General features: G+C 42.3%; 1 protein-coding gene across 1 annotated transcript in view; it reads right to left on the bottom strand.

Moving 5' to 3' along the window:
- NCBP1 (nuclear cap binding protein subunit 1) overlaps window positions 1-15,567 on the bottom strand; it is a gene marked incomplete at its 5' end in the record, with an annotated part of 55,528 nt that overhangs the window by 10,353 nt on the left and 29,608 nt on the right. Inside the window, 6 exons of the mRNA XM_019518207.1 lie at window positions 1,798-1,912; window positions 3,879-3,982; window positions 7,043-7,136; window positions 12,202-12,304; window positions 13,305-13,427; window positions 14,008-14,111. Of these exons, the coding sequence (XP_019373752.1) occupies window positions 1,798-1,912; window positions 3,879-3,982; window positions 7,043-7,136; window positions 12,202-12,304; window positions 13,305-13,427; window positions 14,008-14,111 (643 nt within the window). The remainder of the gene's footprint in view (window positions 1-1,797; window positions 1,913-3,878; window positions 3,983-7,042; window positions 7,137-12,201; window positions 12,305-13,304; window positions 13,428-14,007; window positions 14,112-15,567) is intronic.

The following is a 15,567-nucleotide window of genomic DNA, read 5'->3' as shown; positions in this document are numbered from 1 at the left end:
GGGGGAGGGAAGGCCCCTCCCTCCTTGCCACTGCTGGGTCCTTCTTGCTGCAGCTTGGGCTTCCCTGCATCTTCTCCCCAGTGCCACTGCTGCCACACTGGATGACCCAGAGGTGGCAGTGATGGTGGTGGAGAGGAGCTGCAGGTCAGCCTGGGCACAGACTCCAGGCAGCTGCAGCAAGAAGGGCCCAGCTGCAGTGACAGAGAAGGGCTGCTTTTCCCCTGCTCTGATCAGCAGCTTCTGCTTGGCTGCTGCTCAGTGTGGACAGGCAGTCCAGAGTGGGCACAGGGCAGGCTTGCTCTGGCTGGGGTGAATCCAGAGCAGGTGCAGGAAGGGCTGGGGCTGTGTGCAGGGAGAAGTTGCAGGGTACATGGGCTCCTGGCTGTTGCACCGGGGGACGGAGGGGAAGAATACTGATCAGTCCCCAGTAGGTCCTCAGAACTGCCTATGTGGCCTACGGGCCCAAATAATTGCCTGTCCCTGAGTTACAGGGACACATGAAGATTTTGGCACTAACCTGCATCCGTCAATTGCTGATGAATGCAAGTGAAGGGCATAAATAAGTATCATGGGTGTTGCTGGAACTCAGCAGGCAATAGTGAAATCTTTAGAGTCCCACAAATGCCAAAACCAACAAGACTTAGTTTAGGTATTCCACACAGTGGCATGGTTACTAGCTGACCATGCCCTCACCTTGGCTCAATTTAAATCAAATCCACCCTGCTATCATCTCACTAATGATTAATTGTTGAATACTATCAGATGTATATCTACCTTACGGTACTTTCATATAGTCTGCATTTCCTTAGCTTATTAAGGCCATTGGAGACAGCATCAAAGTCAAGGTACATCACATCCACTATTCTCTTCCCACCCACAGAGCCTGTTATTTTGTCACAGAAGACAATTAAGTTGGTTAGACATAACTCATTCTCAAATTGACACATTTATTTCACTTTGTTTTCATTCACAAATAGACTCCTTGGGCATTTGATTCCACTGCAGCGCTGGCCACATGCATTTGTATAAACAATGAAACGTGTCTCAGCGCTGAGAAAATGGCAGCAGTGCACTTTTGAACTAAAATATATCAAAGGTGTTTTAGTTCAAAAGCGCACCGCCACCATTGTCTGTGCACTGAAGTGCATTTTGCTGCTTGTACAACTGCATGCGATGCACTCAGTGTGGGTCAACTTGTGTGCAGATTAATCGTGTCTGCTGCAATGCATCAGATCTCTGGCACACCTTTGCACGAAAAGGTATGTGTATAAATGCACATTGGATGTCTATACATGTGCTCCAGGGTGGAGGGGTGTGTGTTTTAAATTAGAGAGGCTGAAAGCCACTCCAATTACAGTGCCCCCAGCATCACGTATTCAGCGCCGCACGCTTTAAAATGGCAGTTAGTGCTTTAAGTTAAAGCACCCCGCAGTCATTTTGAAACATGGGGACACTGAACAGATGTGACACAGAGACTGCTGAAGTGTGTTAATTAGCAAGCTCCAGAAGACTTGATTAATGGCAAAGCAGATGTCTGCCATGCGTATAGGTGCCCCTTGATCACCTGCTCCATAATCTCTCTCAGAATTGAGGTCAGATTCATGGTTAAATTGTTAAAGATGGGCAGTTTTCTGTAAAAAATGACATGTTTCCTGACAGCATCTTTATTCTGGGCCTCACAGAGCAGGTCTTATATCAGGTTATGTACATGTCACCCCAGTAAAGTATGCTATAATTTGAACTATGTAAATACTTGATATGCAAATAGCACATTTATAAAACATATACGTTACATACTCGTTTGTGTTGTCTGGCTAATCTTGCTTTGGTCTCCTCTAGTTCCTTTTGGATCTTGAGAACATGCTTGTTCATCTTACGAATTGTAGAGTGTAAGATTTCCCAGATATAGAACCTGACAAAAAAAGCAATTATAACCACATGGTAAAATCTGAATACCCAACAAACTGCAAACTATACAAAGGCAGAGAAAAAAAAAATCACACCAAAAAACTCTCAGTTTTCTTTCTTAGACTGACAGCCAGCAACTATTCAAGTTCCCAATGTTATAAGGACTTATTTTAATAAGTGGACTGATTCCATAGATGTAAGAATTTAAAAAGCTTTCCAGCTATAACCCAAGTTGATTTAATTATGCACTGGAGTGCAGGCATTAATTGAAAAAAGAATACTCAATATTTAGATTGATTACAGGTCTGTGTCTGTAACAGGAAGCCATACAAACTCAAAACTTTCCTATACTTTGATCTATTGGAATCATTCTGGAATGCATAAGCTACATCCAACAAGGCATGTGTACCTACACCACCCTTGGTTTAGGTTTTATTTCAGGCAAATTAGGCTGAGCTGTCAAGGTACCAGAGCTTCTTCATTATGCCATTACGTTGCAATGTTTTAAGCTTTTTTCTTTTAAACAATTTGAAGGACTTCTGCCCAAGAACTGATGAAAAGGTCTTGAAAAAAGTAAATAAATATCATTAGCTTGCAAATATTTCCCTTATTAAAGGTTAAGTAGAACTTCAAAAAACAGTAATGAGAATGGTATCTGCCATTACCAGAAAGTTAAATGTGGACCACCTGTGCTGCAAACTTCATATTGATGTGCATCAGCCATTTCCCTACCACTCCTCAACTTAAAAATCACTGCTTGTATTGTAGCAGCATCTATAGCTCTGGTCATGGGTCCAAATCCAATTGTACTAGGAACTATACAAACAGCTGTACAGCTTTCATTATGTCTACAGAGATTTTCTTTCCACAAAGCTGTACTTCTAGCTTTCTGAAAGCCACACTAGATGGATCCTTCCCCTTTCTATCAACCTAATATAGCTTCAGTTGGAGAACGTTAAGCATCTTTTTGGAGGATGGGGGTGAGGCAGCAAAATGCAATACTGCCCACAGAAGTTTTGGACCTAGGAGTCCTACCTGTCTTGTCTGATACCCACACACCCATTTGTGGCTACTGAATTTTGGGACAGGATAACCTTATATAAAAAGAAAACTATAATACATATTTTTTTATAATTAAATCATGACTGATTCTTATTACTTTTGCTTAAAACACAGAAATACAACCCATTTGGAATTCACTGAAAAAAGCCAGGCTATGAATTCCCAGTCACGGAATACAGTTCAGGGTCTTCCCCCCCCCGCAAGCACAGACAACAGGCAGGCTGCATACAGAGCATGACAGCTCTTTCCACTTGGTTCACCATGCTTTAGTACATTAAATGGTTCTGGGTACCACCATAAACTGCATTAAATAGTCCCGAGTATGACCATAAATTACATCTGACTGGAAGGCCTGGTGGCAATGTGGTAGGGCTACTTGTGGCAGGGTAGCTCCTATAAAATACTACAATGTTGCAACCTCCAGAGTAAGGTGAGAGTAGCATGCTTCAAAACCTTAGCCCCCCCAATGCCTTGTGGGTAACTCTTTGGTTAGAGAAAGGCTACAGGACATCACCCTGACAGAAACATGCCCTCACTGAGGTGTTAGGCAGTCAGCAGCAGTTCTTCTCTGTTGCTCTCTGGAACAAGCTATAACCATTGAGACGCTGAACATCTCGACTCAGTCTGGCCTTTGGATTCTGTCTCAATGGTCTAAAGTGGGGACTGTAGGTCCTGAGCAGCCTCCACTTCCCATATTTTGCCCAGACATATGCATAGAAGGACTTGGTGCAACGGTTGCAAGACTTGGTACAAGTAGATTCATCAGGCACATGACTAGCCCTCTTATGTGTACACTGTGATCCAGAGGATCAACGGTTGCCTACTTTTATCTTATTTTTTTAAAATAAGCTACTTCCAGAAAAAACAATTGCAATGAAATTTCAAAAGAAAGTATTTTACTTTATTACCTAGTAAAATCATGAGCAAGCTCTGAAGAGAAGATCCAGTTTGCTACTGCAGCACAGTCGACAATCTGTGTTCGGATCATCTTGTCAACAAGCACAGCAATCATCTGCATCATGGGAGAAAAGGAAAAAAATCCTTCTGTTTGTCATATTATAGGAATGGTGAAACTACTACTGTAACAAGTTCTTGCTCACTGCAACAAACAGCTGGTAAGAAGTACTATCAATTATGGCTTTTCTCATGACTCACCAGCAATCATCAGTGACAGCTTTCATACTGCACTACATAGGGGAATCAGCTTCTCTTAAAGCAGTGGTTCTCAACTGGGGTGCCCCAAGACCCTTTCAGGGATGACACAACACAGGTGCTGTCACAGTAGTGGAACTGCCTCACCTGCCTTGTACATAGCCAGATAAGCCTAAAGTAGGCAGGAGTGCCTGGCTTTGTTGTAACCCTTCCTGGTCTGACCCTTCACACTCCTCCTGGAAACAGAGGCACATGAGGCTGGTGACTATAGTATAGGACCCTCACCTAAATTCTGATAGTTAAGACAGCCTTGACACACAGGAAAACAAGGCTCATCTTCAGCTATCACAGTACACTCCCCTATTCCCTTTCATATAGTGCAATATGGTGATCCTCACAACTGTTAGAGAGAAGAAGTGCTCTAATGCTCATTGTAAGGATGGATATAGATGGCATATTATGACTTAGTTACACAGGACTTAGTTACAAAAGAACAAAATTAGTCTCCCACACTAGAACTCTCAGTGCATTTGTCTTCAGATGAGACCAGAAGGAATCTCTGTGATCACATAGTCTGACCTGCAAAATACAGGCTAGAGGAGCTCCTCAAAATGGCTCTTATTTGGATTATAGCATCCTCCAGAAGAGCATCCAGTGGTCAACTACCTTCATAGTTCACATCTCCCAGCAGTAAAGATATGTAACAAACGGTCTGTGAGGTACTGAAGTACCATGGTGATTAATATCCCAGAAAAGGCCTCTGAGAAATTAATGCATTTAAATGTACGCTTTGGAAAACTGGCACTTGGGAAAACCAGGGTAAGAACTGAATGAAAACAAAAATATTGAACAGCTGCCTCGCACTGAACACTATCCATTCTGTTACCAAGTGAAACAGGGGTCTCCTGGAAAAGATGGAATGTGATACTCAAAGGCCACATGATAATACATCTGCATAAAACAGCTGAGTTGCAGTGGCACAAAAAGACTCAAAAAACCATTCTGACATTTTTCTGACAATGTCTTAATTTCGTAACCTCAACCTCATAATTTAGCTGTCACCAGGTTTGCAGAAATCTAGAATGATTTCAGTCAGTCTGCGCTCCAATGCCCTTTATATGCACTGTCAATTCAGTCTAACTGCTCTGAACTGGGTAGCTAGTACTTGGGGTTTTTTTTACATCATTCACAGAACAAGATTCAATTGGAAGAGGGAGATAATGCAGGCAGACTCCTACTCCTTAAATTAGAGTAGGGCAATTATACAGAAGAAATAGTGTCACCATCATTCTGGATGTGTCATGTCTTACAAGTGCAGTTTGTCACAATTTGGAAAGTTAAAACGCCTCATTAATACCATCTCATACTTTTTAGATGATCTTGTCATCTCCTTGGAGTGCCTTGTCCACGTCTTCCTGACCTGGTGGACTATAACAGGCTTGCACCATAATATCACCACTATTCTCTCCCTCTATGCTGATTTGTTGTAGTCTTCCCCATGGAACTAGGAACCATATTTTTGTCATATGACGCAATACTTCCTCCACCCTACCCCCAAACCTATCCCTCTAAAACAGCGCATAACTTTGAACTTTAAATGTTATTTCAGTCATGGGAGTTGTCCCAAGTTTTTGTAATATCAGTTAAGTCATAGGTTTATTTTTGCAGACTATGACTTCCAGTTTACCCTGCTTCCTCCCTGTACTCTTTGTATTTGTATGTATGCATCTACATACTTATGCATTTTTGACCTACTAATTTTTCCTTTGACATTTCTTTTTGTTCTTCTGGTGTCTGCACACAAACACAGGGAGCCTGGGAAACAAGCAGGAAGAATTGGAAGTCCTTACACAGTGAAGGAACTATGACGTAGTTGGAATAACAAAGACTTGTTGGGATAGTTCTCATGACTAGAGCACTGACATGGACAGGAACAAAGTGTTCAGGAAGGACAGCCAGGGGAGGAGAGGAAGAAGAATTGTACTGTATGTAAAAGAGATGTACAGTTGCTCAGATCTCCAGTGTGAAACTGGAGATAGGCCTGTTGAAAGTTTCTGGGTTAAGGTTAGAGGGGAGAGCAACAAGGGTGACCATTGTGGTGGGTGTCCGCTACAGACCACCTGACCAGGAGGATGAGGTAGATAAGGCTTTCTGCAGACAACTAACCAAAGTTTCTAGAAATTATGCCTGTGAATTCTTTCAACTGAGAATTATTCCACTTTTGATCCAATCATTTGTTAAATCAACCAATGGAGAAAAATTAAAAGCTATTCAAGGTATTGGCATTTTCCCTTCAAGTTTCAGTGTATTATTTACTGCAACTAACCCAACAAACTTACGTCAACTAACTTGTGCTCGGAGGCCAAGATTTTGTACAAACCTTTTATACATTCGTCTGTATCCAACACTGATCAAATATTCCATAATCCCTCTCTTTTTTTTAATTTACATTAATGTCTGTGATCTGAGCAAGATTTAAGTAGCCTAGATTTCCATTTTTCACTTTGAAATATAAGACAAGTTTTTATAAAAATCTCAGATCCTGGGAAAAATGATTCTGTTACAAGCAACCTTCACTGCAAACAAAGAGACATTTTAGCAAAGAGACATTATGGTATTTGCAGTTCAAGTAATGCATTTAGAAACTGAAAGTCGAAGCCAGACTGGCCATTTCTTTATTCCGAGGTTGAAACAAATTCCAATAAGGAACTGCTAGCTTAATTAGAAATGGATAAAATTTGCATCTATTATGAGGTTAGAAACACCAATAAGGGAATTACAAATTCTCTCTCAAATACATTTGGAGCAAACAAGCGCTCATTCTTTTTGAGGGAGAACAAACGCAGTCGAGTTCTGGTGCTTCTCAGTGTTCACTTGGTGAATGAAAACTCCATCACCTATTTGAAGCCAGCTTTCTTACCTGTGGATGGTTCTTCCACACCTCGTACATAACCCTTAGGACATGGAGCTTCCCCTCATCACTTTCAGCAAGCGTTTTGAAGACTTCATGAAACCTTGTTACAACAGATAAAAGCAATCAGCAGGTGCACAGACAGCAGTTTAACTGGTTCAGTAAATATCTGCTTTTGGTCAATAGATAGCAATGCTCAGGGTATGATCCAATCTACTCTAAAGCAATGAAGAGGTGGGAATTCAACTGAGTTAAGGCAATTGCGAAGTGTTCACAGAAGACGTTAGTTATGCAGATATAAATTACTTTTAGGCCCTAATATGCAATCAGTAGTGACCAGGTATGCCAGTGAAGGTAACAGGGCACTGACAATAAAGTCTATGATCAACTGCAAGTCAGGGGCTCGCCATTTGTTATAGTAATGCAATTCTTCAACCAAGAGACAAATGCACATTTTATGTAGCTCAATGCACCTTTCTACATTTAAAGAGCAGTACAACTTTATATAAGCAACTTTCATGTTCCGATGACAGTTCAAGAGAGAAAAAAACTGATTCAGAAACAGCTGGACACAGATCACAGCATACCTTACGTGAATATAGCTAAAGAATGTGTTAAGAAATCATGATAAATTTTGAGCAAACGAAGATTTCAAGAATGTTTTCAATGCTTGCAGACCTGAACCTGTTCAGCCTTCAAAAGAGAAGGCTGAGGGGGGATCTTGTGCCCTGTTATAAACTGGTTAGGGGGGATCAGCAGGCGCTGGGGGAGTCCCTGTTCCCCCGAGCGCCGCAAGGAGTGACCAGGAACAATGGTCACAAGCTGGCGGAGGGAAGGTTTAAGTTGGACATCAGGAGGCGCTACTTCACGGTCAGGGCGGCTAGGGTCTGGAACCAGCTTCCAAGTGAGGTGGTGCAGGCTCCCACCCTGGGGGTTTTTAAGAGGAGGTTGGATGACCACCTTACTGGGGTCGTTTGACCCCAGTGCTCTTCCTGCCATGGCAGGGGGTCGGACTAGATGATCTGCTCAGGTCCCTTCCAACCCTTGAAACTATGAAACTATGAAAACATAAAGGTTGAAATGTTTCTTCATAAGGGGATAGATACACTTAGGGAAGAGGGGAGGGAAGGGAAGGGGAGACATTAGATATTAAGCACACGTCTGTTTAAAGTTTACCTACTTGTTAGCTGCTCCTGCTCTGAGATGTCCCAATGTATGCTGTGCTTGTGATCCCACACAGGGAGCCAGCCAACAGCGGGTCACAAGAGGGTTTTTCCACACTCTATGGCATGGTTTTAAAGATGGGTCATAATTTTTGCACTATAAGAGACTGGCAAAACCATGCCATATAGTAAAGAAATGTACCACTGACCTACCCATTTTGTAATGGCTCCCAGGTAGCTGTGGTATCACCAGCACAGTGCACTGCTGGAACACTGAAGCAGAAGCAGGTGCTACTGGGCACTGGGGAGCAGGTAAATCTAAAACTAAGGGAAATAAGCACATTTTAAGATGAGCTGTGGCAAGTGCCTCTGATCACTTATCTGGGGCATTGTGAACATCTCTCTACTACTGGCTTTGTGTAAATATTCTCAGGCCACTTCTGAGAAAGAGATGAAGCTGTAAGATACGGTGCTGGGCTCATTTCTCTTAAATATCATCACATACGAAGAACTCTGTGGTTTTTGCCAGACTAAATATAAAAAATATTAGCAATCCAAAATGAAATTAAAACCAAGAAATGTTGAATTAATCAAGTTACTTATTGGGTGCTTCCCAAAACTCTGATTGGATTTTTCATCGTGTGTTATATTCAGGCTTTTCAAATTCAGACTATATTAATATAACTTGGTGTGTACCCATTACATTAATATATATAAACTGGCAGAGCACCAGGATGTTTAACTGAGGTGAGCATGGGAGACCATCTTTGCCTTAAGCTTATGATCCAACTAGAACTTTTAAAAAATAAGAATTATTCAAAATATTTAAAACATCATTTTAACTGCAAAAGAATACAATCTAACATGAGTCTGGTAGAGCACAGTCATTTTGCACTGGAGTCTCTAATGAGATTAAGACATAATACTGGAGGATAAGCTTCACTTCTCTGAGTTTTTCTGTGGGACATGGTACAAAGCCATAATGAAGGTTGGATGGAGAATTCCTTTAGCTAATTTTCATGCTAATTAAATTGGGAGAAGCAGTTTAATTCTGGGGAAGAGCTAGAGAGCCCCAGAACAGCAAAAAGATGTCAAAGGAAAAATCAGTAGGTCAAAATGCCTAAGTATTTAGATGCATACTTACAAATACAAAGAGTACAGGGAGGAAGCAGGGTAAGCTGGAAGTCATAGTCTGCAAATATGAACCTATGACTTAACTGGTATTACAAAAACTTGGGACAACTGCCATGATTGAAATAACATTGAGAGGTATACTCTGTTTTAGAATAATAGGTTTGGGGGAAAAAGGAGGTATTATATCATATGCCAAAAATATGGTTCCTAGTTCCATGGGGAATAAGACAACAAATCAGCTTAGAGGGAATGAATAGTGGTGATACTATGGCGTGAGTCTGTTATAGTCCACCAAGTTGGGAAGAAGTGGACAAGGCACTCCAAGGACATGATGAGATCATCTAAAAAGCAAGAGATGGTATTAATGGGGGATTTTAACTTTCCAGATTGTGATAAACCCTGCACTACTAAGATATGACCTAGGAACTCAAGTTTCTCTCCTATGTTCTACTGTCTCTCTTAGGGGATAGATAAGATCTTGCTCCTGGGGTAACTCAACCCTAGCCAATCTCAGTCTCCCTCAATCACAAAGCAGAAATTCACAGCTTCAACAGTGGAAGCTCTGCCACTCTTTGTGGTTATCACCCTGGGTCTGCAAAAAAAAGCAGATCCAGATTCCTACCCCATGTTCCAAGGAAGAGGAATGTCTGAAACATCAAATGCTTTATCATGCTTGCCACCACCAATCAGGCAAAAGGAAAAAAGGTTTTATTACAAGAAAAGATAAAAGGTGTAAGCGAAACAACTATAGTTTGCGATACAGATAAGAGGAAAATAAAAGGTCAAAAATACAAGATCTCACCCTGATTCTCTATCTAGAAATAGCCTCAGAGCAATACCTTGTAACCAGCAATTTCCATGCAGATGTATCTCTTGGCTAGTGTCCTGCCCACTCAAATTCCCTCAGCTTGCCCCAGCTGAATCCTAGATGGATTCCCCAAGTTCAGGGGCATCTAGTCTTTTTTTTACTAGCTCAGAAGCTGGGGCCATAAAAACTGTCCTTTTCCCTAGGGATTTCCCAACCTGTTTTAAGGAACGAGATTTTATACCTTTCAAATCTCCTTTTTGTTTCTGGGGAGAATGTTATGCAGATAAGTCTTCTGTCTCCACCAGGGAGTAACTGACAGTGCTTTGCCCCCTTCTATCTGCCCCTTCCAAACAAAAAGGCTTTTGGGGACAAATTATTTGGCTACTGTTTTATATAAGGAGCAAACATGACCGCCTCTGAATGGTGTTTTTCAAAAACTTATCTTTGTCACTTTGTCTGGTCTGGGTCGCTCTTGAGTAAGAAAAGAGCTTTCAGTGAGAAACAAGCCACACCTGACTACTGCAATTAGAATCAGTCAGAGAAAACTAGGGTTGGAAGGGACCTCAGGAGGTCATCTAGTTCAACCCCCTGCTCAAAGCAAGATCACTCCAGCCATGGCTTTGTTGAGCTGGGCCTTAAAAATCTCCAGATGGAGAGTCCACCATCTCTCTAGGTAACATGCACCAGTGCTTCACCACCCTCATTGCAAGAGTTTTCCTAATATCTAACCTAAACTTCCCTTGCTGCAACTTGAGACCATTGCTCTTTGTTTTGTCATCAGCCACGACTGAGCAGCCTAGACTCCATCGTCTTTGGAATCACCCTTTAGGTAGCTAAAGGCTGCTATTAAATCCCCTCCTCAGTCTTATCTTCTGCAGACTAAATAAACCCAGTTCCCTCAGGCTCTCCTCAGAAGTATGTGCCCCAGCCCCCTAACCATTTTCGTTGCCTTCTGCTGGACGCTCTCCAACTAGTCTACAAGCTTTCTGTAGTGGGGGGCCCAAAAATGGACACAGTACTCCAGATGTGGCCTCACCAGTGCTGAATAGAGGGGGATAGTAACTTCCCTTGATCTGCTGGCAAAACTCCTAGTAACACAACCCAGTAGGCTGTTAGCCTTCTTGTCAACAAGGGCACACTGTTGATTCATATCCAGCTTTCTGTCCACTGTAACCCCCAGGTCCTTTTCTGCAGAGCTGCTACTTAGCCAGTTGGTCCCAAGCATGTAGTGGTGTATGAGATTCTTCTGTCCTACATGCAGGATTTTGCACCTGTCCTTGTTGAAACTCATCTTCCAGTTAGTCTAGGTCACTCTGAATCCGAGCCCTACCTTCCAGCATATCTACTACTCCCCACAGCCTGGTGTCATCCACAAACTTGCTGAGGGTACAATCCATCCCATCTTGCAGCTCAGTGGTGATGCGCAGGGGGTGCATGTGCATCCCCTGAGAGCACTGGTGCACCCCCTGTCAGGCTGCGCTCCCTGTTTAGGCAATGGACGGGGGGGCAGGCAGAAGCGCCGGTGCCCCCCACTGCGAGCGCCGGCCAGGGAGCGGGGCTGCCAGCAAAAGTGGCTGCGCCACTTCCGGCAGTGGCTGCTTTTTGGTGAGTGAGATTGGTCACTGGGGTACACCCCCACCACCCCAGCGGCTGACTGGTGTCAGGGGGCAAATGCCCCCACCCCGACTCAAAAGGCACCAGCTGCCCATGTTCTAGCTTGTTAATGAAGATATTGAACAAAACTGGCCCCAAGACCAATCTATGGGACACTCCACTTAATACCAGCTGTCAACTATAAGTGAGTAACAAATCAAGGGGCATATCTCAGAATGTGTAGAACTCTTGTTCCAAGTAGTCTTTGCACAAGTAGACTACAATAAAACTGATCTATACCACTCATATTACCACCCTGTCAGTAAACACCTACCAGGTCTCCTCAATTTACTGTATAAATGTAATGCTATATGGAAGCATTATTCCACCAAGCATGTCACTGGTTCAATCAAAATGTTCCACAAACCCAGAAGCCACATACACACACACAAACACACACATCTACTTACTTTGCGAGGGCACTGAAGGAGTGGCTGAAGGACTTGGCAGCTAGATGGAGTAGAGTTTGTACAAAAACTTCTATTTTGAGAGGGTTGAAGGTGAACCCTTCATCTGAAAGTTGGAACAACAAGAACTTCTAGTACATATTAAGTTAATGGCATTTAATCTTCACAAAGTTTTGAGGAGAACTGGGATTTTTTCATCATTTTGTTCACCTATTTCTTTTTAGCAACTGTGGGCAGGGAATCAAGTAAATACTTTGAGAAGCACAGTGCTAGAGGCTCCCACCATGAATCAGGAGCTACCATGGGAGACTATATTTAACTCCTGTTTTATACCAACAGGGAAGACTCCATTCCCATCTGAAAATTTAGCAACCCTTGCAAAACTCACTGTTGTCTTTCAGATCTATGAATACTAAATTGCTTGTTTTTCAGGGTATGACCAATCAAAGTGAAATGCCTTGCAGATTCTTCCATGTGTCAGGTATCCAGGTTGTAGCCATATTGGTCTAGAGGAAAAAGCAATCAGGACTCGTAGTAGAAGTAATATATTTTTATTAGACCAACTAGATTTTTGCAAAAATCTAGTTGGTTTAATAAAAGATATCACCTCTACTACAAGTCCTTATTGCAGATTATTGTAAGCCATGTTTTCCTAAACTGGGGCACTTCCACACCTGTGTGCTTGTATAAATAGGACAATTACAGAGCAAATCAAACTTGTCCCTCCCAAACTATCAAGTTTAAAAATGACTGCTCCTCAAGCCTCACTCTCCTTCATACACTTTCCTTTAAAAATATCCCCAAGGACAGAGAGGCCCAGTAAGTTAAACCCTGGCTCTGGCTACACTGGTACAAGGGCTGGAAAAGTTTTAGGCAAGGCCAAGCAAGGCCTTATGAGAATGCTTATTCCATTTGAATTGAGGGATGCCTGCTAATGTGCCTGAGCTATGTACTTCTTTCTTCTGTAAGGCTAAGTAATTGCTGCTAAAGGAGAAAGCATACAAAGTCATGTACCAGCAAAACCCACAGATCTATACAATGTCACAAGTAGTTTGAGTTACAGAACAAATCACAATCTTACAGTATCTACTATCAGGTATCCTTACCATCATCATCATCCTGGTTAGGATTGGGCACATCTTTTAAGATGCTGAAGATTTCATCATTACTGGCTTTATTTTTAATAGCAATAGTCAAACAGAGTGCAACAGTATATCCTGGAAGAGACCCTAACGATAACAAAGAAAAATACTCAGATTATCCTTTCAAAATCAAACACAATGAATATTTTATATCAGCCCAAGTATTTCTCACATGCATACGCTTTCTTGAACATTATGAAGTTATCAATTACTGTTTTCTATTAAAAACAGACATTTGTGCTGCCTGGTAATATGGCTTGTGCAGCAAATCTACAGGCCAACACACTACATCTAGATCTTACTTGGCCATCTCACTGATGTTTATGCTCTGAAGCAATGACCAAGCTTAACAATTAATACTAACTACTTAGATTGCATTCACAATTTTCAGTGGCAGCCCTAAACTGGATGGCACCAGCCCTCACTAAATAGCTCAACCTGAAACCTGAAGGCCTCAAAGTAGGTACACAAGACAGGAGTATTCCTTTTTTCTACTGCACTTGATCTGTTGTTTTGTCTTCTATTCCTACTTCTCAAATAGAAGAGACGTGGAGTTCAGGGGAAATCGTTTTACCTACATATGAATAACTAAATTTCTCCACTGCTCCATCTCTTAATTAATTCTTAAAAGTGCTGCCACAGCATGAATTTTAGCTTTCATACTTACTGTTACTTTCATCTCCATACTTGTATATACACACTGGATTTGCAGGACTCAAGACAGAAAAACTTGCAGGAACAATGTCTATTATTCGCTGATGGTAGGAAAGTCTGCAAAAATAAATTTCAGTTGTGGTAGAATTCAAATGGGGATATCCTTCAGGTATGCTTCAGGATACTGCTCAATGTAGGGTTTTTGGGGTTTTAATCTTGGCAGAATATAAGCCAAGAAGTCTATGCAATGAACTGTTTTACTGTGGTTAGCTCCTGCCAGATATTAAGATCTGCAGGAACCAGGCTTGGAATAAGACTTTCTGTGGACAGTTTTAATTTTAATAGGACAAAAACGTATTCTCATCCTCACCTAATTAACTAAGTTTGCTCATGAAAAAAAGGACACACAGCAAACAGTGCCACATTTTATTCAAACGTGCAAGTTGTTATGCAGACCACAGGTGTCAAACTCAGGAAGCCAACTAACCAGGTGCCCTCATTTTAACATTTGGCCTCCTTTGCTCTTTACAAAAATATGCAAGGATTAACCCACCAGCATTTGAAATGACATGAAAGGGATTCACGGACTAAAAGCATCTCTCTTGTCAGACCAGGCTTATCTTCCTTCAATACCACTTGTCTCACAAAAGAAGTATTTAATTTAAGCTTCCTACATCACTTAAGGCCCTTGAAAATTTTACTCGCCAAGAAGGTCCACGTTGCCTCTGACCATGAAGTGCACCTGCTCCTTGCAAACAGTAGCCACCACCTCCATGTAATAATGTAGCTGAGTGGATGAGGTGTCCTCTGGGGTAGTGCTTCAAGGCAGGGTAGACATGCCTTTACCGTCTCCTATCCTTCTCCCCTCTCCAATTACTAACCCACTCTTAAGCATAAAAGAGCATATGGCAACTTCCTTTTATGTCAAGTATCACAAACTTGAATGTAGCATGTACTGGGATTTACAGTGCAACTTTAAATGTCCCCACACTAAGAGCCAATGGGCTTCCCTCACACAAGAGACGTTTAAAGTCATGCTGTATTGCCCAATGTTGATCTACAGCATATGCAGCTGGGGACCTGGGAGCTCCTCAATGTCGAGCTGAACATGCTCCAGTGTGAAAGCTTTCACATCAAAGTGCATGCAGGTAAGGAATGGGGAGCTCCCCAGGCCCCAACTGCATGCCCAGTTTCCCTGCCTGAGAGCCAGGGCTGCTCCTGCCCCCTTCTGAAGGGGGTGCTGGTGCAGCCTAGCATTGGGGAAGCTGGTTCCTAAATGCTTGGTTGCACCAGCACTGCCAGAGTATAGGGAGCCCATCATGGCTTATTTCCCCCCATGCCAGGCTTCTTGTGCTGGCAGTTGCGCAACTGGGATCTGAGGAATTCTATCCTTGATCCCCGCCCAAAAGCCATTCATTCTGCTATGCACATATCAAGCTACACACAGTTTTTGGGACTGGGGACAGAATTCTTAAGATCCTAATCATGAGATCATTTTGGTATCTGCCAGTCTTTGAGTGACCCATATTTTGCAGCAACATCATGTAAAGCCTATTACTCACCCCTCTCCACA

The sequence above is a fragment of the Gavialis gangeticus genome, unplaced genomic scaffold (genome assembly GCF_001723915.1).
Source record: "Gavialis gangeticus isolate Ggan-Ray unplaced genomic scaffold, GavGan_comp1, whole genome shotgun sequence".
In the NCBI taxonomy this organism is placed as follows: domain Eukaryota; kingdom Metazoa; phylum Chordata; order Crocodylia; family Gavialidae; genus Gavialis; species Gavialis gangeticus.
Note: the sequence above shows the minus strand (reverse complement) of the source record. Positions and strands in the feature narration are given on the sequence as shown.